Source organism: Enhydra lutris, unplaced genomic scaffold (genome assembly GCF_002288905.1).
Source record: "Enhydra lutris kenyoni isolate GAN:26980312 unplaced genomic scaffold, ASM228890v2 scaffoldscaffold16, whole genome shotgun sequence".
Taxonomy (NCBI): Eukaryota; Metazoa; Chordata; class Mammalia; order Carnivora; family Mustelidae; genus Enhydra; species Enhydra lutris.
The window spans coordinates 30,322,258-30,336,324 of NW_019154100.1; the positions used below are offsets into that span (position 1 = coordinate 30,322,258).

The 14,067-nt window shown below is 55.5% G+C and overlaps 1 protein-coding gene across 5 annotated transcripts in view; it reads right to left on the reverse strand.

The window, feature by feature from the left end:
* LOC111147340 (corticotropin releasing hormone receptor 2) overlaps positions 1 to 14,067 on the reverse strand; it is a 43,531-nt gene that overhangs the window by 17,212 nt on the left and 12,252 nt on the right. For 3 of the 5 annotated variants that reach the window (XM_022503334.1, XM_022503333.1, XM_022503332.1), the window contains one exon: positions 10,199 to 10,324. In XM_022503334.1, the coding sequence (XP_022359042.1) occupies positions 10,199 to 10,324 (126 nt within the window). Of the gene's footprint in view, positions 1 to 10,198; positions 10,325 to 10,452; positions 10,556 to 14,067 lie in introns of those variants that run through there. The other 2 variants (XM_022503336.1, XM_022503335.1) reach the window with 1 other exon arrangement.

Consider the following 14,067-nt stretch of genomic DNA (forward strand, 5'->3'; position numbering starts at 1 on the left):
CGCAGTGTGCCAGGCCTCTTCCCCCTAAGTGCCCCTGTCCTGTCAAAAGCCCCAATTACCATGGCCTGTCCCTCTTTCAGATGCCAACCCCTTTCTGATGAGAGCTCCTGGTTCAGGGAGTCATCTAAGCGGTTCGGAAGCCTGGCTGTGAGAAGAGGGGGGTTGCTCTTCTAGCTGTGGTTTTGTCTCTGGCTGGCAGGCTAAGTGACCTTAGCTAAGTCCCTGCCCTCTTGGCCTCAGTTTCTCCTCTCAGTTAAAGTGATGTACATCCAGGCTCCCTGCTCAGTGGGAAGCCTGCTTCTCCCTTTCCCACCCCCCTGCTTGTGTTCCCTCTCTCGCTGTGTCTCTCTCTGTCAAATAAATAAATAAATCTTAAAAAAAAATAAAGTGATGTACATCATTTCTCAAAGATGTTATTGGCATCTCAGGTAGATCGGTTATCTGTTGTGTAGGACTTTCAACCTGATGAACCCAGTACTACCCTCAAGCTATGTGACAACTCCAACCGTCCCTGTATACTTTCAGATGCTCCCTACGTGGGCACTTCTATGTCTGACAGTCTAACTGACAAGACATGGGAGACAGAGACCATGAGGGACCGTTTTTGGGTGACGGTTATGGGGGAAAGATTTTAAGGGACAGGTGGGGCACAGGGAGTGAGTGGGACTGGTGGAGGGGGATGGATATCTGGGGAAAATGGACAAGAAGTTAGGTCAAGTAATGCTGGCAGGGAGGTGGAAAGGGCCAGAAGCACTATTCACTGAAGGAATGAGGTCACTGTGCATGACAGGAATTTTCAGCACTGTGGACAGCGGAATGATACGCCTCCCCACCAAAGCATATGGATGGCCTTGGAGAGCTCCTGAAACACAGCCCTTGGGTCTGCATTCATCACACTGATTTGTGAGGCTCTTCAGGCCCAGCTTCAGCCCCAGCTTCTTCATGGCTGTTCCAGCTCCCTGAGGGTTCCACTGCTCCCTGGTGGGCTAGGACTGCTCTTTCCCAGCTAGCTCAGGGGGGTAGGGGTGGGGAAGGCTTAGGCTGCCCTCTCCTCTGGCTCTTCCCTAAGAACTACCCAGACTGAGTACACAGGGGCTCAGGATGGACTGAGGTGGTGCTGTTATCTATGTGACTAACTCTGAATGAGGATGAGAGTCTCAGAGCAGGCCGAGAAGATAGTCTGCCACCTTGGGCGCCCAGGCTCTGTCAAGCTGCACAGCAAATGCCCAACAGTCTTACCTGCAGGAGGCACCTAAGTCTCCCACACAGGCCACAGGGAGGCTGAGCCCTACTGTCAGAGGGGCTGCACCATGAGTACAATCCCACACGGGGTAGGGGCTGTCAGTCCCAAACCACAAAGCTGCAGTTAGACATCCTCCCACTGCCAGCAAGAAAGCCTCCCCTGGTCCCAGAAAAGCATCCTGGGAACTGAGTCAGCAGGCATCTTCCTGGGAATGTAAGAGGGGGAGGCAGCTTCTCCCTCATTTGGTCTGGAGAGGCCCAAAGAGGGACAGTGACATGCTGGGGGTCACCGAGCCACCGTGTTCTAGAAGACGCAGCAAACTGTGCCATGCCTGCAGTGTCTTAGCAACTTCATGTCCAGATCCCTGGGACAGAAAATGCCTGAGGGGCCAGATACCCCACCCTCAAGCCCCCTGACTGACTCTCCCTGGAAGGTGATGGCCATGATCTTCCTGTCCTGGCTTGAGGACCTGCTGGGAAATCTTTGCCTTCCACCTTGGTCACCTTTCTTATCTTTTGTAGAAAAAATATCTCTACTGGCTGGTTGAGGCGATGATGCTGTGGGGCATGACAAGTTGCTCTTTGTGTCCAGTTAAGACACCATCTGGGGGAGTGCTGGTCATGGTGCCAACAGCATAGTTTTCTGAGCTTCCCAAACAAGGCGCTTCTCCTGGAGTCAACACCCCTGCACTGCTTAGATGCTGTGGCAGTGGACCAGAGCTGGCCTACTCTGGGGCCCAGCTGGGACATTTCCTGTCTGGGTCTGATCACAGCCCACTGGGGGTGGGGGTGTCTGCTGGGGTTGCTCCTCCAAGCTCTGAACCAGCTTGACCTAGAAGGAATGCTGGGTTGAGGGTCTGGAAACCTGCCATCATCAACACAAACCCCAGGTTGGGAGGGACCTCCCCAGGGCCAGCTGCTTAGGACATCTGGAGTGAGAGACAGGGAACTTCTAGTCCATTTCTTCAGTATTGTGTGCACACTGCTCTCGGGGCCCCAACTGTCCATCTGGACCTCCGAAAACCCTCAGCTCCTTATTTCCAAAGGACTTTCCGCTCATGATGCCTTTCCGTCCTTGAGAGGCGTGGTAGGGGGAAATGTCTATACTTACAGCCAACAGTGGGGAAACTGAGTCAGGGAGGCACAGAGCTGCTTCATGCAGCCCACACAGGGCCCATGAAACAGGGAAGAGGTATGACTGGAATCCAGCTCATTGTGCGAGACCACGGTCCTCCCCAGGGTTGATGCAAGTGGGAAGAGATGCCTACCAGCCAGCTCCAGCCTCTGTGGTGCGGGGCTGCCTCCTGCCAGTCATCCCTAGCAACGCTCAATGGGCTTGTCGCCATGACGCCAGCCTGCGACCCGCACAGGGAAACAGGGAGGAGAAGGTGAACGGGGGACCCCTGAGGCAGAGACTGCCGTGGAGAAGAGGAACATCAATGTTGGGGGACTGTGAGAACTCGCCAAGCTCCCCCTGCCACCTAATACAGAGATACTGAGACCCAAAGAGGAGAAAGACCTGACCAAAGGTAAGATAAGCAGTCCGTGGCCTGGCCAGAATTACAACCGGCTTTCGACCATAGTTTCTGTGAAGTAATGTGGGGTGGAGACATCTTCGACGGGAATCCTATGTCCTCTTTTTACCGACAATGGCATTGCTCCGGAGGGCCAAGGATCTGCCTCTCTCTGGAGGCCTCTGGGATCAGACCCTCCCTCCTACTGCTCCCTCCCACGGTGGGGCCACAGACTTTCAGTGGCTCTCAGAGATGACAAGCCACACCACCCAGAACGAGGACAACTATACTTGCCGTGAGCAGGACCCTCGAGGACGTGATGCCAAGAACACAAATTCTCCTTATTCTGGGCCTTATTCTTTATTCACCCTGCTGACAGCACTCCAGCTGTCCATGGAAACCGCAAGCAGCTACGTCTCCCCAGGTGTGACAGGGCCTCGCAAGGACAGCATATTTTCTGTCCCCTCCACCCAGATGAGGACACTGGGACGTGTATGAGGGGGGACCTCCCTGTCCCTTGGTGAATCAGGGCACAGCCAGGACTTCGATCTGCCTTCCTGGATCTGCATTGGGTTCCTCTTGCTCTCCCTGACCCCAACCTCCACAGGTGTAACAGGAGCTCCCCACCAGGCTCTGGAGGACCTGGTTTTTGGATGGGTAGACGGCACTTGGGGCCCTTGGGGATGGTCCCTGAGAGTCACTGTGGGTGGGGCTTTGCTGTGGGGTTCCAGACTCTGCAGGTGGTTGCTTGGGGCTGGGAGTCAGGCAGGTAAGGGTGCTGCAGTTCTGACTTGACTGAGTAGGAAGGAGGAGAGGGGAAGGGCAAGGTTAAAATTCTCAGGCAGCCTGGATTTAGATCTCAAAGGTACATCCTGAAAATCAAGCAGTGTCCCCCCCCCCCAGAATATTCCGTTCCTGCACCGTGGGGCTATGGATAAGCAGCTGGCAGCACTACCACCAGCAGAACTGAGGCCCATGATCTGGACTGGTGTTCAAAGCCTCCATGACCCTATTCCCTCTACCACGTCTCCTCTCCATCTGTTTGCACTCTCCCTTCCAGCTGGCACATCTCTGGCCCAATTTTTCAAGACCCTCTCCAACAACATTTCCTCTGTGAAGTCTTCCCAGCTTACCTTCCCCTCCTTTTGGAATCAACCTCCTCCCAAGAGCTCCTACAATCGTGACTGTGCTATTTCACTTAAGAGCCATTATCAGAAAGCTCTTTTCAAGAGTCTCTCTCTCTCAGGATGCCTGGAGAGCTCAGTCGATTAAGCATCTGACTCTTGATTTCAGCTCAGGTCATGATCTCAGGGTTGTGAGATGGAGCCTGGCGTCAGGCTCCACTCTGGGCATGGAGCCTGCTTGGGATTCTCTCTCTCCCTCTGCCTTCTGCCCACTAGTGCATGCTCTCTCTCTCTAAACAAAGTCTTTTTTTTTCTTTTTAAAGTCTCTCTCTCTTTCTCTTTCCCTCTAAAACAGGAGCCCCTGGAAAACTCAGGTCTTTCTCGTGTTTGAAGAGCTTGTTTCTAGTAAAGGGAGCAGTACTCTCACGAAGCCGGTGAGAGGTGAGATGGGCAGGAAGAGGACGTGTGAGAGCTGGAGGATTCCTGGGAAGAGAGGGAGGGAGATCAGGAGTGGTGGCACCCTTGGTCCTCTCTGAGATGAAGGGTCCTCAGGCGGGGGCGGGGGGGCAGCTGAGACATCACTGTCGCACTGCTCGGCTGCCCAGGTCTAGGCATGCAAGGTGGAAAAATGCTAGAGCAAGGGCCAAAAGTTTTCGGAACCAGCACAGGCCATTCGGTGCCCTGGCTCTCTATGGGATGCTAGGGAAGTGTCTTGTCCTTTCTGGGCTAGTTATTTTCCACCCCTAAGCAACAGGGGAGGTGAGGGCAGCACTCGAACAGGAGGCCTTGCAGCTGGGAAGTTCCTGAATGTCTAGATGGCCAGAGGGGTATCCATTCTGCTCAGTCTCTCTTCCCTCCTCCTCCTCTTTGCCAAACCCTCAGTGATGGCCAGGCATGTCCCACTTTCCCTCTCTCCCAGCACGAAAACCATTCTTAAACAGGGTTAACTTCCTGCCCCTGGGACTCAGGGGTCCAGATGTGAATAGGTCTCACTTAGGGATGGAGAATGTAGACCTGAGTTTTTAGATTCCCAGCTTCTATTTCCTCAGCCTAGAGGGGAGGCTCTATTTGGATCCCTTCCTGAGGCTCATACCCTCATATGACACAAATGTGGAGCCTCCACTGCTCCAAGACCTTCAAGAACCGCTCCCAAGAACCTCCTCCAGGAAGTTTTCCAGGAATGCGCCAGGGCCCACCAAGCCCCTCTTTCCAATCCCTGACTATTGGTTTGTGTGAATCTGGTCTTGAGGTAGCCTGGGATTCTCTGAGGGCAGGGTTCATCCCTTCTTATCACCATGTCTCCTCAGGGCTGAAGAGGGGATTTCTACAGAAGCAGGCTGACCCAGTGGGAAGATGCCCCTGGCTGGAGACCACACAGTTTATGTGTTTCCAACACAAGCCATGCTTCAGCACATCTCTAGAGTGGGGTTCTGGGAAGTACGGACCCCCAGGCCTCTCTATGGGTTTAAGTCGGGTGGAGTGTCTTTTTTCCCCCTTCTCCTGGCAGATGCCTCTGTACACATGGGCCCTGAAGTTGCCAACAGGACATGGTGGGAGCCTGAGAGCAAGAGACTGAAGCTGAGCCTTGCTGGATTTAGCAATTCTGCAGGGGGGACATGGGCCCCATGTGGGAGGGGACAGCCCCCCCCCCCACCACCACAGCCATGAGGGCCCCAGGAACAGACAGGAGGAGGTGTTCGAGCAGGGAGAATGAAATGAGGAGGAGGGAGGAGGGAGAGAGAGAGGACTGAGGGAGAATGGAGGGGAGAGGGTAGGGAGGGGAAGGGAGAAACGGAGGAAGAGAGCTGGAGAGGGAGGATGGAGGGAGACAAGGAGGAAGAGAGAAAACAGCAGAGATAGAAAACAAGAGAGAAATAGAAAATACATCCAAAGACAAAGCTGGAGCCACACATAGAGAGGAACAGAGACAGAGACAGGGAGACGCACAGACACCCACACACAGACATGGGCTCAGGATGGTGGGAGGTGGCAGGAAATGGAGTATATTGCCTATTTCGGGCTAGTCCGTTTCCTTTCTCCTTGCAGACAGGGAGACTGAGGCCCAGGAAGAGGATCAGACTTGCTCCAGTAGATACTGTGTATAGACATTATGATAGAATTTGAATCTGCATCCCATAGACCTCCAAGAAACTTGGGGGGAGGCAGAGGCCACCTCCTGCCCCAGAACTGAAATGCTGAGCCCTCACCTTCCAGAGTCAGGGTGTGTGACCTAGAGCCCCCCACATTCTCCCTCCCCATCAGAGGCACCAGCCCCCAGGGCATTAGTGAGCTGGGGTCCACAAAATGGAGACAGGGAGAAAGGCTCCCTGCGGCCACTGCAGGAAGCTTCCGCATCCTGGGAGGTTGGTGGCAGCCGGACTGTGGCCCAGCTGGTGGCCAGGTCGCACTCAGGGAGAGCAGAGTTCCCTTACTGGGTCAGCTCTGCCCTGAGCTCTTGGCTAGGGGCCCCAAATCTGGTTCTTCAGCCCACTCGGTGATGCCACAAGCTCCTTGATACCTTTTCAACTAATCCGTTCTCTATTTAAGCCAACACAGTTGTTTTCTAAGAGGCAGCAGAGCCGGAGTGGGAATCCTTATGCTGTTACAAGTCGTGTGGATTTCAGAAAGTCAGTTAACTTCTCTGTGCCTCCATTTCCCCGTGTGTCGTATGAGGATAATACTACACCTCCATTAAAGTGTCAGGGTAAAGATTAATGAGTTAACACAGGTCAAATGACGACCCAGGCCCACGGAACCTGGGCCACAGAAATGTGGGCGGTGGGGAGAACCCTGGAGGGAACTTGGACACACAGACATTTCACTTGCTTCTGCAGGGACTAGCTTGTGTGGCCATGGACAAGTCCCATCCTTTCCCTTGGCTGTGCTGCATCTGGACATTGTCTCTGGGTAAAAATTATCAAGACTCTGAATGGTCCTCCCCCACGGGCCACCTGTACCTGTCAGCTAACCTCACATCCAAGAAGGCCTTGTCTCTAGCAGAAGGCACTTTCCTGGGCTTTCCCCTTCCAGCAGACTATGTTCTGGATGGACATCTGCACTCAGATGTCCCTCCAGCTCCTTAGGGCCAACATACCTCCACCTAGGCTCAGCATTGTCCTGGTGTCATCCCTTACTCCTCCTGAGTCCCCATCTCACCCCAGTCCTGTATATTCCAGGTGCCCACGTCTCCCGCTTCCATCCCCTCAGTTGGCTCCTGCAGCCCGCATTAGACTTGGGCAGCTGTAATAGCCTCCTGATCCCTCCTCTTGTCTCTAGGGGCTCTGGGCCCCACAGCAGACCTCCTTTGCCCTAGGCTCTATCCTGCATGGACAGCAAAACCCACTGCACCACCCTGCGTCACCAGACCAATATCCATGCGTCTGCTCTGGTCTGTTTCTTTCTTCTCCTACCTACACTCTGTACAACACTCACCGGTCCCGAGGGACAAAGCATGGTTTCACCTCCTCCTGTGTACCTGTTCCACTTTCACCTGCTAAAATCTGCCCTGTCCCCCTAAGTCCAGCTCTGTGGGCGAAGACCTCCCCAGTCCTCCAGAGTGGAGACATCCTTCTGTTCCTCTAAATTCTCCCCAAAAACTATCTCTTTTGGAGGCAACATTGCCCCGTGGTTAAGAGTATGGGCTGTGGATTTCTCTGCCTGCACTGGTGCCTAGGAATGAACTATAACTTGGGAAAGTCACTTCATGTCTCTGAGCCTCAGTTTTCCTGACTGCAATATGGGCATAAAAGGGTTACATATCTCGGGGCGGGGTGGGGGGGCAATGAGAAGGTGGAGATGAGTGGGATCACCTGGGCAAAGCTCTCCCCGTGGTAGCTGGCACCTGGAAAATGATCCACACTTGGTAGATTTGTGGCACATTCTCTGTGCTCAGCTGAGTGGAAGAAAGTTCATGGGGACTAATGACTAGCTGCTTTCTTACCCCAGGAATGCCGGCCCTCTGAAGAATGAGGCTTCAGTGGGGAATTGGCTACAGCCTAGCAAAAGTGGGCAGGAAGAGGAGCCAAACTCTTCTTCCTCTTCCCCAAGGCTTCTCATTGAAGCTGTTTTCCTTCCTTCATCCTTCATAAAGGAAGGATCCCACTGCAAAGGCAATGGGGCAACAGGAAGCCTCAACCAGGAGGCAGGGCAGGGGAGGAAGCAGTCACCGCATTTCCATGGCCATTAGCTTCTTTGCTCTTCCCACCTCAGCTGGCTGCACTGGCTAATGGCCATGCTCCCAGCGCCCTGTGCTCTAGTTTCCTAGCAGCTACCATGTGGCCAGCACTTCGGTCCTAAATGAAGAAAATTGCTCATTAGATACTGGGAGCTAATTGGCACTCCATTTGCCAACCTCAGGGGCGCCCCGAACTTTTCTGAGCCTCTCACTTGATGTGAGGGGAGTGGCCTGGTATGCACTCCAACACCTCCTTCGGGAAGTCTCCTCTGCCTCACCTGTCCCCCTTCCCCCATCCTCCAATCCCCTTGCTCTCCTTCATCAGGGCATTTGTCACTCTGTATTCCCTTTGTCTGTTGCAACTGTGAGCAAGGGCCTCAATGACAGTGCAGTGGCCAGCACACAGTAGCTGATCAATAAGCTGATTGAAGAAATACTGTGCTCAGCTCTGAAGAAGAGACTCCTCACCCCAAGAAGAGACCCCCCCACCACTGTTGGGGAGCTCCAGATTGGTGGGGAGTATAGGAGAAGCCCAGGCTGAGGGGGGAAGCAGAGCAGAGCTCCCTTAGGTCCATGGCTATGGCATTCAGAGGCCTCATCACCTCACTTGGCCCTTTGTCCCCAGGGCCAGTCTGAACTAGAGACCCTAGGATCCTCTGATTCAGCTCATGGGACCCTAAAAGTACAGTTTCAGAATCTCAGGACTGGAAAGGAGAATGAAAGTAACTCCTTTTGCTTCATTTTCACCCAGAGAGGTTTATTTTAATCATGGGTGGGAAGCTTGTTCTCAGATAATGCAGAAACCTTCCTCAGCGGCTCTCCTACCTCTACCACCAGCTTCCATTAGGAGCACCTCTGCTGTTGGACTCCTCTGAGCACGGCTCCTCCCTGGGCCCACCAGAGCCCTCCACTGGTGCAGACAAGGGAGTGCTGCTTAGCATTAGACTCAGGCACAGTGGTCTCGTTCTCTAACCATCACTCTCTGAGGAGGCCTCAGCACCTGAGAGTTTGGACAGGTGTGTGTGTGTGTGTGTGTGTGTATGTGTGTGTGTGTGTGTGTACGTGTGTGTGCGTGCATGCACGCATGTGTGTGACTGTGTGTGTGCACCGGTGCCTGTGTGAGGTGATGGGGAGCTGTGCTGCTGTTCAAACACAGATACGCAGAGAGAGGTTGCTATGATGTTTCCAGGATGAGGGGCTTCAGGTGAGGAAGCCCTGGGGGTCTCAGGAGGACCTCTCCCTGCTGGTGGGGTGGGGCTGCTGATGTGAGTGGCTGGTCAAGGTGGGCCAGGGCCCATGGTCTTACAAGACACTCCCACTGGCACCCATTAGGCCTCCTGCAGGGCACAGACTCTGCCCCAACCCCACTCCCCACAGCCTGTGCTGAATTACCCCACTAGCAGCTTCTACTACCGGCTTCCCCAGAGTGTCAAGCCAACCAGTGGTTTGCCAGGAGGAAGAAGGACCTGGGCTGTTCTCCCTGGGAAATGTGGGGTGATCCTGATTCAGACATCACACATCACCTGGGCAGTAGGAGTAACGCTGCCCAGGAGTCCTGACTCACAGCCCAGAGAGCTAGTCTGGAACATCCCGGTAGGGGTGAGGTGCCACCCACACACTCTGCCCCAGAAGCGTCTATTGCCCCCACCCAACACGAGTGCTCACCCCATCTTTCCTGCCTCCTGCCCTCCTTTCTCTCTGGTAGGAAGAGTCTGACCACCGCACTCACCCCGGGATTTGGGAACCGAGCATTTTCGGACCCTCCACCCCCACCCCCCGCCCACCCCGTGCCGGTAGCACTGGCTGAACAAAGGTGAAATTCAGGCAACCAGAGTAAATAACATGTGAGAGAGATTTGCCCTTAAAATCCTCAAAAGGGAGCAAGTATTTCCTTCTTCCCCTTCTGGGCAAATCAGACGTCTTACTGGTCTGAAGCTACAGTAGGGCAGGGGACAGAGGAAGCGCCTCCGGCTTTGTAAGGGGACCTCAACGCCAGCGGTATGACGCCGCCGCGGCCCTTGGCAGGTCTCCGACGCCGGGTCCAGAGCTGTGCCCGCTCCCTAAACCGCTCTTGTCCGGCGTCGGGCGTCGAGTCCGCCGCGGAGAATTGGGGGCTGGGGGGTGGGGTGGGGAAGGGCACTCACGGGTCGTGTTGTACTTGACGCCGTTGAAGTACTCAGGACACGGCCTCTCCACCAGGGCTCCGGCCGCGCTCCGGGGCCAGCACGTCCCGATCTGGTCCAAGGTCGTGTTGCAGTAGGAGTAGGCACCTGGGAGACGGGTGACAGAGGAGAGGGGCTTAGCTGGGGTGCCGGGGGCGCTCCGAGCGCGGGGCCTGGGGCGCACTCAGTACTCCGGGAAGGAGCCCGCGCCGCCCGCTGCGGTCTCCTCCGCCTACCCTCGGGGTCCAGGGGCAGCCCCCAGCCGTCCAAGAGCAGCTCTTCGGCCAGCGCCAGGCTGCAGTTGGCCTCCAACAGGCTGTAGAGCAGCGCCGCGTCCATCGCGCCCGGGAGCCGCGCGCCCAGAGGGGGTGTGAGTGCGCGCCCGGCGTGGCTGCGAGGGACTGGGTGCCAGAGTGAGCCGTCCGGGGAGCTCGGGGGCCTGGCCCCGGCCCGCTCAGCTCCGACCTGCCGGGCAGCCTCGCGGCACCGCGCCCCACCGCCCGGGGCTGTCAAATCGGGACCCTTGCAGAGAGTAGCTGCGGAGCGCGCGGAGCCGCGGGTCCACCCGCTCGGTCGCGGCCAATGGCGGCGCCAGGGGGCGGGGCCGGGTGGCTCCTGTCGGCCCGGCCCAGCCTCCAGCCCCGCCCCCGGCCTCCGGGTCCCTCGGGCCCCCTCGCCTGGAGTCCGTCTCCTCAGGCCAGGGCAACGTCCGGACGAGGGTGGCGGGGAACGAGGAGATGCGCCTAGGGTGCCGGAAAGCTCCGTCGGAGGATCGCAGGCCCCGGGGCTAAAAGGGGCAGCAAAGCGCGCCCACCCGTGCGCGGGGGAACCCACTGCAGCCTCAGTAACCGAGAGCCACAATTGGGCGGCCTGAGTCTCCTCTCCTTGAGGCGGGACTCTGGAGACGGGAGGCAAGGGAGCGGAGAGGGGAGCGGAAAGCCCACGTGCAGTTGTGTGCTCTAGAAAAGCCCATGTGGCCTATGCGAAGGAAATGGATTGGAGAGGCTTTGAGGGCAGCAGGGAGGCCACGGAAAAGTGTAGTGAGATCGAGTGGCCTGAATGGATGAACATTGAGACCAGGCCATGGGGATGGGGTAGAGAGGTATTTCAGAAGACAGCCTGCCCTGGTGAGGAGGGACTGGAGAGAGGAGTGAGAGAGTGAGGGGGTTCCCACAGGAGCCAAGAGGCCGGGAGAGCACCAAGTCTCTCCTTTGGGTGACTGGGGAGAGGTTAGTGTTGTCATTTAATGGAAAGGGGGAAGTCCAGGGGAGAAATCGGCTGAAATTATCTGGGGGATTTTGAATACCCTGGTCTTACTGCCCTTAGCTCCAGAGAGAACAAAGTGAGAAGTAAGAACATGTCTCTGGTCCTCCTAGCTTGGTGGGGGCCAACCGAAGCTAGTTTCCATGCCAGCGTGAGTGTGTGTGTGTGTGTGTGTGTGTGTGTGTGTGTGTGTGTATTTGGGCTCAGGAGACAGGGACTGGGTATGGTACACCTCAACTCAGGCTGAGTTCTGGTCTTGCCTCTGTGTCTACTCTCCCTGGATGTTACCCCCATTCTTGGGGCTGTTTCTCCAAGAGTTCTTGGAGAATGTTTCCTCCAAATGTTCTCTGAGGCCCCTCCCAGCCCTGAGAGTCTCTGGCTCTGAGTTCTGAGACACAAAGCCTGAGGAAGGTGTACATGTGTGTGTGAGTGTGTGTTGAATGTTTCTATCTTTAGAGCGCAGGGGGAGCTGGGACCCAGTCCCCACTGGGCTGGAAGTCCCAGGGGAACTAGTCTTGTCCTCCCCCCTGCTGGCCTCCCCTGGGAAGAAGCCTGCCAGAGAAGGCCAACAGCACCCTGAGCTAACCCTGTGTCCTAAGCAGAGAGAGGGGAAGAGGGGGGCTGGCCTGCCTTGGTATGTTCCAGTTCCACCACTCTCCATATGAATGCTTTGGTCACTGGGAAGGCAGAGCCCGAGAGCCAGAGGGCACTGAGACCAGAGATGAGCACTGGCATCTCTCCAGGTCTCTCTGGTTGGCAGGTACCAGGGGCAGGTCTGCCAGCCAGGCCGATCTTCTACCTCTTGAATGTACCGTTAGAGCCCTTGGCTTAGCAATGTGTAGCCGAAGACGCAAAGGTCACTGGGTGTTCATAGTATAGTAGCCTGTGCCAGGAGCAAGGGAAGATAGGTTGAGTCCCAACCCCAGTTTCTGACCTGAGTCCACAACCTAACCCAAGGCCAAGTCCTGTCCCCAGCCCCAGGCTGAACCCCAGCCCACAGGATCCCACATACGCTAGAATGTGGCTGGCAGGGTCAGCCCATGTCTTCACCCGGGAATAGTTGTATTCGTGCATAAAGGAGGGTCCTTCACACACTGATCATAGTACAGGGGAAAAGAGTGAAAAATCAAGCTAAGTTATTAGGGTGCTTATCATCAGAGCCACTGTGCTGGTGTGGTGAGTGCCCAGTGACCAGAGGCCAGGGACTTCTTGCCTGTCATACAGGTTTCTGCAGAGTAGGATGGCCTGGGAGACTTGGATGGCTCTTAACTGGGAGATCACACATCCTTAAGATCCCTCTGGGAAGTGACTATCTCAGGGGCAGACCCAAAGGCTGTTTTGCATCTCAGCTGGGCAGTCAGGGTCAGTGTACAGACCCACAGACCCAAGGTGCCCTGGTTTCCAGGACACAGGGCCATCTCTTCATGGATCCTATTATTATGGGCGTAATCGTGTGTTATTCTAGATGTGGCAGAGAGGGACCTGAAGGCAGCAGCTTTGGAACAAGTTGATTTTACAGCTCACTTGAGTGTTTGTAAATAGGTAAATGAGGAAGAAACTATAGAGAGCTCAAAATTTTTTCAACTGATTAAATCTAACTACAAACAGATAAACGGTGGGGCCTTTTTGCTAACTAAGGAAGCAGTGGCGGAAGGCAGGCCCCCGGAGATGGAGATCTTCTAGCAGGCCAGGCACTGGGGTTGGGGCCAGGAGGGGAGGTAATGGGATGGTTGTGTGTCCCCCCGGGGACTAGGGAGACAGGATGCAAGTAGGTTCATGGAAGTGTGACAGGTGCTGGGATGTGTCAGGAGGAGCACGGGGTGAGGCAGGTGTTCCCGGCCCACCTCTGATGTCAGCTGCTGTGGCAGTGGGCAGTTGTAGGCGAGCCTGGGCACACACATGGTCCTTCAGCACACAGCAAAATAGGCATGCAGAGCACACTGGAAACACACACAGCGTCTCGCTGTCATGTGTCTTGACAGCATCACACATGTTCTCTCATTCACCCCACCATCCATCAAATGTGAGCTGGAAAATAGGATTTAAGGGGATAGATTCTGTCTCTGCCTCTCCTTGGGTCTGTGCTCAGTCAGAATGAATACACGAGGAGCAGGTAGATTGGGTCAAAGTTGTGGGGTTGACTGGGAGTCATCAGGGGCTGCTGAGGGTGGGGAGTCTTGGCTGAGGCCAGAAGGTGCCCTACTCTTGTCTGGAGGCACTTTTGAGACAGCACCCCCAGGCCAGACACTCTTCCCCCACACATCCTTGGCACAGGGGATGATGGCCAAGGGGAGATGGTATCTTCAAGTCCAACCATGGGACGGGGCAGGGCCCTCAGCAACCTTCTAATCCCACATTCTCATTGACATATGGACAAAAAGAATTTCCCTCTCCAACCCCTGGGCCATCCTCACCTCAGCAGCATTTGGACCGGGCTCCCTGTCTCTTCCACTAGGCAGACGAAGTGATTTTTCTATAATTAAGATTATGGCATTCTTCCTTTAAGAGTGGCTCCCCGTTGCCCTCAGGATGGAGCTCAGCTCTTAAGCACTGTCAAGGATACTCTTCCAGATTGTCTACCCTTCATG